Below are 7,541 nucleotides of genomic sequence, written 5' to 3'. Positions count from 1 at the left end.
CGCGGGGCGGGCGCCGCACTCGGCGGGAAAACGGCCCTGGAAGTGTTCCTCGGCCCGAGAACCTACAGGCGAGCGGGCCGCTGAACCTTCGGTCTGGAATCGGACGTCCGGGGCTCTGACACCCGATCCCACCAGACCTTGCCGAGCTGCGCTGGCCGGTTAGGACCGTGACCTCTCTCCCTGCCCAGCTTCCTTCCCTTAGGGATTTCCACGTTTTCTAATTTTATCCTGCCCCGCACTTTAGGGAGCTCTTGCTTCCCGCGCTATTTCAGGGACCAGGATAACCGTTAGGCCTTGTCCCAGCCCTTCCGCGGGCTCCTCCTCTGTAGCCTATTTGGAGCTGGAGACGTGAGGCGGAATCCGGGCCTCTGCAATTCCCCAAAGGTCGCCCCGCCGAAGGGTCGGTGGAAGTACTTCCGCAGCGGAAGTCAGAGGCTGCGGGGCTTTGGAATCCGACGTGGAAGAGTCAGGTGCAGGAGTCAAGCCTGTAGGGGACCCTTGTCCTACCCTAGGGATTCAGAGGCCAGGGCCACACAGGAGAGGCGGTTCTACTGGGTCCAACGGGTCCAAATCCCCTGTGGCACTCCGTGGACCTCCGAACACTTCGGTTTCTGAAATAATGCCTTTTAAAATTGGTTGAAGAAAGAGAAGCCTTGGAGCACAACAATGCCTCTTTATAAGTTAAAAAAAGAATCTGTGGATTATTTTATCGTTATATTAATTATTATTATTCTTTTATTTTGGTACCAGGGATCATACTCAGGCCCTTGCGCTTGCGAGGCAGGTGGTGAAACCACTGACCCAAATCCCGGGCCCTTGTGGATTATTTTAGAAAATTAGTGTCCGGTGTAAGAAAATAGACTTTTCCTGAGCATCTCAGAAACAACTACAAACAGCGCCATCCTTCCCTTTATTACTAATTTCAAAAAGAAAAACTCTGGTTAGATGAGGTGGGGGAAGACTGATTCATAAGTATCTGTAAGAGCATGTTTCATTTAAAATTACAGAAACATGCTAGGATAATAGCCATTCCTAAATAATTTCAGGAGTGTTTATCGGTACAGAGCGCAGTTTCTTGAATAGTATATAAAGCCTCAGAGGAGAAAAATCATAAAATCAAATATAAAGTAGATACTCAATGTGATAGGAGACTAAGGGTAATTCTGTGGCTATTTTAACCCATGGAATTTCTTATGTCTTTAAAGTCATGCAAAATCATTGTACCTATAATGTACCTGAAGATTGGAAGAAGTACCTTAATTTTCATCTTCACCTCTGTGTATTACAGAGAAGAAAGATGCATTCCCAAATTCTGAAATGTTAATCTTTATTACACCCAGTAATACTGTTCCCACCAGCTTTGATTTGCCCTCTCTTGGTCTCCTGCCAGCTTTCTTCCTAAGGGATTCCTAATCATTCTGTTGGCAGCCTAAGAACCTGGTTTTAATTTGGTTTGTTCTTTGATAATATAATTAGAAAAACCTATGAGTTCAAAGCCATTTCATGAGAGTTTCTGACATTTTAAAGCGGCATCAAGGGTCTCAATGACTGGTCCCCGGAAGAAACCCTCAGAATACTGCCAACATCCAGTTCTCTACCTATGCAGCCAGTGCTGCCTAGTGAGGGATTTCCCAGACACAGCCAGGCAGTGCCTTGGAATGCCATCCTGGCTGCCTGGGGCTTATTGAAACTGGAAGTCTGTTAATTAGATTGCAGCAGGCACCCTCTTGAACACTACTGAAACTTAAGAGACTGCAATATCTCAAATGCCCACAGATAATGGTGATCCATGATCTTTACTTGATTTTGTTATCTTATTTTATGTTTGCATCTACAAAAAGATGTGCACCTTTTAATTTCACTGAAGGATGTCTCATGGAAAAAAAATCAGAAAAACTGGCATTCACTTTTTCAGGAAACAGTTTGAATTTTTAAGAGTAACAGGACCAGTTTTGTTCATTAATATTGTGGTTATTTTTATATGGTTTTCTGAATCTCAATATTTTCTCTGACTAAAGATAAATGATAAGGTTCACATTTGCTTCATGTTTTCAGGACAGAACCTAGCTTAGAACCAACCACTTGTAGGAGTTTAATAGTTTACAACACTTTCTGTGCATATTTGCTTCCTGCAAGTTCTGTCTATTCACTAGTGTTTAAATGCTCTGAGAATTTGTGTTCTTACTGCCCACCTTTACGCTGTTATAAAGTTAAGTCTAACACTAAATTAGCTTAAGATTGCTTGATATGTGAAATATGCATATATATGTGCAACTTATATTTTATATCTACATATCTATATCTAGAGAGAGAGTGACAAGAGAGGGAGCGCCCACCTGTTACAGATTCGGGCCCAGTAACTTCCCAAAGACACTTAGAAAGCCTTAACTTCAGCATCTGTAGTTCCTGGATTGCCTATGTGGCTTCGAAATAGACAAGAGCTGGGAATTTACTGCTCTCAACTCCAAGTTTGAAAGGCCTTTCCTTCTAAAGTGTTTAGTAGAAACATGTTCTCCAACCAGGCTGCTTGGAAGAAGTCACTCCTCTTAAAGGTTTTCTATTACTGCTTAAATAAGAGTTATAAGCATGTGGACAAAGTAAGAATGTTTAGGCTTATGCTCGGTTTACTCAGTTCTTTGTGAATGCTACATACTTCTTGCTCATAAACTTTGCATAGCAGAAAGGCCTTTATAGGCAAGAGTAAAGCTGGGAGAGATTATAGAGCTCATCAAAAGCTATTCAGTATTTATTATCAGAAAAAAATAAAAACTGAATTCTAGCCTCTTAGTCAAATCCAAGGGTTCTATTATAAAGAGTCAATGTAGTGTGTTAGTCTGGGAGGTGGCCTTGTAATCCAGCTGCCCAAGTTGAAAGCCCCAGTTTTAAAACTTAGCTATTGAAGCATAGACCAGTTATTTTTGCTTCAGTTTTCTCATCTGTAAAATGAAAATAAAATATCTTTTCAGGGGAGCTGACATGAGGATGGATTAAAATGGCAAATACATGGATTAGAACACTACGTGGCACATACGTAATGAGTATCCAGTCAGCATTAGTCATCATTATACAACGTTGCCTTCTAAAGAGTAGTTTTCTACAAACTTTGCAAAGTTTACAAACATCTAAGAATATATGATATAGTAAAATGTATTACCCAATAACATCAGTATTTTACAAATTTGCTTCAAAAAACATGATGGTCCATTGAGTTTCACAGGTTTAATATTGTAGGAGCCAGGAGAAGGCAAGAAGAGGTAAACAGGCTGGGCTATAAACCCTGGGAAATGATAGAATCACTGTCTAAAGTTAACTCATTGGAACTCAACATCTTACAAAAGCAGTAAAGAACAAAATAAACTCATTGGGAGGGGAGGTAGTTATTCAACATTTTTTAAAAAAGTGTTCTGTGTATTTGAGTTAGTTGGCTTTCTTCTATGTCCACACCTACTTGTCCATTCTGATGCTTCATTAAAACACTTAATGTTAAGATGCTTATTCTCATTCTCTTTGCTCTGCAAAGATTAGACCCAAGGACCCTTAAATCAAAATGTCATACTACATAGATATCAAACATAGTTATTAACATGCTTATGCCGGAATAATTATGAATGAATTTGTACTTTTTTCTGATATTCTCACTACTCCAGGTTGTGAAACAGCCATTTTATTCCCAATGCGTTCCAAGAAGATTTTTGGAAGTGTGCATCCAGTGAGGCAAATGAAGCTTGAGTCTTTTAGTGCCTGTATTTGGGTCAAAGCCACGGATGTATTAAACAAAACTATCCTGTTCTCCTATGGCACAAAGAAGAATCCATATGAGATCCAGTTATACCTCAGCTACCAGTCCATAGTGTTTGTGGTGGGTGGAGAGGAGCACACACTGGTTGCGGATACTGTGATTTCCCTGGGAAAGTGGACCCATCTGTGCAGTACCTGGAATTCAGAGGAAGGGAGCGCATCCCTGTGGGAAAATAGTGAACTGGTGGCTACCACAGTAGACGTGGCCACAAAGCATGTTGTTCCCGAGGGAGGAATCCTGCAGCTTGGCCAAGAAAAGAATGGCTGCTGTGTGGGTGGGGGCTTTGATGAGACATTAGCCTTTTCTGGAAGACTCACCGGCTTCAATATCTGGGACCGTGTCCTCAGCGAGGAAGAGATAAGAGAGACTGGAGGAGCAGAGTCTTGTCAGATCCGGGGAAATGTTGTTGGGTGGGGAGTTACTGAGATTCAGCCACACGGAGGAGCTCAGTATGTTTCCTAAGTGCTGTGAAACTCTACTTGAAGCCAAAGAAAGAAACTCGCATTCTAAATATATGCCAGTGGGGAAAGTCTGAAAACCTCAGTGCATAATAAGAACACTGTGACTAATGAAGGAGAGAGTTGAGATTGGTCTTTATTTATCTTGGCGAAATGATAAATAAATAGTCGAAGGTAGGACATTGGAGAAAGCTTTTGGGGATATTGTTACTAGACTTTATGCCGTAGTGCTTTCAGATTAATGCAGTGTTTCTGTCAGATAAACTTTCAAATAATTAAAAAAGACTGTATTCTTGAACAGAAGGACAATTGTTTTACTTTTCTTTGGTTAATTTTGTTTTGGCCAGAGATGACTTTTACATTGGAAGAATCACAAAACAAGATTTGTTGTCCACTGTTTGTTCTTGTTGGTATGTACCTTATTATAAAAAATGATGGAAAGGTATTTATACTATAGAGTGACTTACAAACCTATGTGTAGTTTATGTGCTATGATCAAAAGTCACATTTTTGAGAAGATAGCTGTATAAGTTATATTGTAAAATGGGGTTGTATTAATTTTATTTTTGTAAAGCTCTACTGTAAATAAAATATTTTATAAAACTAGCTTGTGTCACCTAATTGTAAATTTAGGAGATGTTTTAAAGCAAATCCACATTTTTCCTTTTGAACCTAAAGTAGGCTATTCATTTTCAGAGACTAATCTATTATGTAAATACATATAGTTAATGTTATAAACAAACAAACAAATATAGGGCCGTCATTAGCTCTGGCCTCCTGTAAATCATGAGTGAGAAATAAAAGCTTGCCTGAGTTCTCCCTGAGTTTTAGTTTTCTCAATTGAGAAATCAAGGAATTGAGGAAATAATGATTTCTAGGTCTCTTCTAACTTGATGATTCCAATAGCTTATATAACTTTTCTGTACTGTTGTAGCATCAAACAAACAAATATGTGTTATGTGAGTTTCCCAGATACATGTGATATCCTCAAGCAAAGACTGAGGATTGTTGCTTGGAAGATCTAAGAGTTTGGAAAAGAACAGTAACTTCTGCCCTCATAGTGCAGCCATCGTCCTCCAGAGGAAGGTGACCATCAAGCCCTGTCACACACAGATGTGTCCTAAAGATAGGCCATTTCCTGCTCATGAGGTTTGGTGACTAGAGCCAGGGGAATGTTGCAACTAGCTAGCTGAGTGTCCTTAGGTAAATCACCTAACTTGGGGATCTCCTCAGTCAAATAAGGAGGTTGGGCACTTACTATCGTTCCACAATAAAACGCCATGAATCTAATAATTCTAAAAGATGCTCAGACTATCATTACAATTTCATCTCATAAAGTGAGGGTGTTGAGGCTCTAAGAAAATTACTTGCAGCTATGAGCTTACAAACCAGTTTCAGACTTTTGGAAATTATATAATTCAGGACCACCGGTACACTGGTCATATGCAGACTCCCTGTATGGCTTGGCTCTCAGATGGACGATGAGATACTAACCCCAAATTTAGGCAGAGTTAGGCATACTTCTAATTCTTTGACATGCTTCAGTATGAGTCAGATCTATGTAAGAGACCCCAGATGGTACTGGCCAAGATAAATGTAAATTCATATGCTGACAAAATTAAACATAAGGGAATGACTTTTTAAAATAATAAAATAGTAATTGTGTGTTGAGAGAAAAGAAGAAACAAATAGAAGAAAGCAGAAATTCAATCTGCTACAGCAGTAGGTCTGGATAGTGTACCAAGAATTTGTGATTTGGAGCCATTCTACATAATTTCTTTCTTTCTTTTTTTTTTTGAGACAGTCTCACTATGTAGTTGGGACTGACCTGGAACTTGCTATGTAGCCCAGGCTGGTCTCAAATTCACAGCAATCCTCCTGCCTCAGCCTCCCGAGTACTGGGATTACAGGCATGCGCCACCACACCTGGCCTTACATAATTTCTTTTGAAAATATTTTCACATTTAGAGTATGACCATAGCTGTCTAAGGCCCAGTGTCACCTTGCCTGTGAGCCAGCTCTGCCGTGAAGAAACAATTCCATTTTGCCTCTGGTCACAAGTTGAGGCCTCAGTGGTCCCCTGATACTATAACACGCAAGGGCAGGAGTATATTAACTGAAGCCATCCTGGTTCTTTGAGAACTGAGTAGTAATAAAAGAAAAGAAAGGTTTCACTGGGGGAGGGACAACTTCTTTATAATCCGGCTACCTTGTTCCACCTACTACTGTAAGAATGCTCTCCTTTCCACCTGCATGCACATAACAGCCTCATCAACACAGGATTACAGCAGCAGCCTAAGTCACCGGATGCTCCCTCCAGTTACATAAATAATGGCCAGCTTGGAGGGTCTTTGTCTTTGCCTGCTCTGAGACACTGACCTCCCAGGCCACCCATGTACTTTGAAATTATGCAAGTCTGTTGTCTTTCTTTCTTTAGCCCTCACTGTCCCCTTTTCTAGGTTCCCTAAGACCTATTTTCCTTCTTTTCCTAAGTAACAGAGCTCTAGTTTTAGTGGCACATATGGCCACTCTAAATAAAATCTATGATTTTCAGCACTACTTATAGATGTGGCCATATGACTAAGTTGAAATATTGTATGTGATTTTCATTCTTCCTTTGTCTAATTGGAATTTCATAAAGGATGGCTGGGATTTCAACAAACACTTTGAACATGATATTTCATAAGATAACATTATAGAAGCTTGGGTTTCTGATGATTGTGAAACTGCCTAACATGGCCTTAGCCACCTAGCCTTGGATTTCTTTTACATGAGAGAAAATATAGTTCTATTTTCTTTAACCCATTATTACCTGATCATCTAATTTAATCTTTACCTAATGGAGTAATTTTTTTGATGGTGGCAGGGATCAAACCCAAGGTCTTAAGCATGCTAGGCAAGCAGCACTCTACCCTTCTAGTGATTTTTTTTAAATTAAAAAGACCATGCACTTTACTCTTTCCAAAACATTCATGGGCTATGCTCAGAAAATACATTTTACAAGTTCTCAAGAAGTTGGATATCTGACTTTTTCCTTACTACTAGCATTTACTGCATTTTAGAATATATAGCAAAAGGCAGAAGTAACAAATACATAAAAAAGATAAAAATGTCAAAAAACATCAGCATGCTAGCTTAGTTTAGCATACTGACACACAGTTCCATTCACCAGAGTGTTATTGAGGGCACCACCTCAATACGGCATAGTAAACTACTTTTAGAAGATGACCAGTTTATGAAAAGGAAAATGTGTGTAATGAATATGAAATACACCATATATATAT

The 7,541-nt window shown here is 39.8% G+C and overlaps 2 protein-coding genes across 2 annotated transcripts in view; one reads left to right on the top strand and one right to left on the bottom strand.

Moving 5' to 3' along the window:
• Ptx3 (pentraxin 3) overlaps positions 1-4,800 on the top strand; it is a 6,012-nt gene extending 1,212 nt beyond the window's left edge. The window contains exon 2 of the mRNA XM_010636915.2: positions 3,648-4,800. Coding sequence (XP_010635217.1) covers positions 3,648-4,261 — 614 coding nt within the window. The 3' untranslated portion in view covers positions 4,262-4,800. The remainder of the gene's footprint in view (positions 1-3,647) is intronic.
• LOC104871115 (ventricular zone-expressed PH domain-containing protein homolog 1) overlaps positions 1-7,541 on the bottom strand; it is a 127,810-nt gene that overhangs the window by 67,018 nt on the left and 53,251 nt on the right.

This window comes from Fukomys damarensis, unplaced genomic scaffold (genome assembly GCF_012274545.1).
Source record: "Fukomys damarensis isolate Sample0158 unplaced genomic scaffold, DMR_v1.0_HiC HiC_scaffold_37, whole genome shotgun sequence".
In the NCBI taxonomy this organism is placed as follows: domain Eukaryota; kingdom Metazoa; phylum Chordata; class Mammalia; order Rodentia; family Bathyergidae; genus Fukomys; species Fukomys damarensis.
Note: the sequence above shows the minus strand (reverse complement) of the source record. Positions and strands in the feature narration are given on the sequence as shown.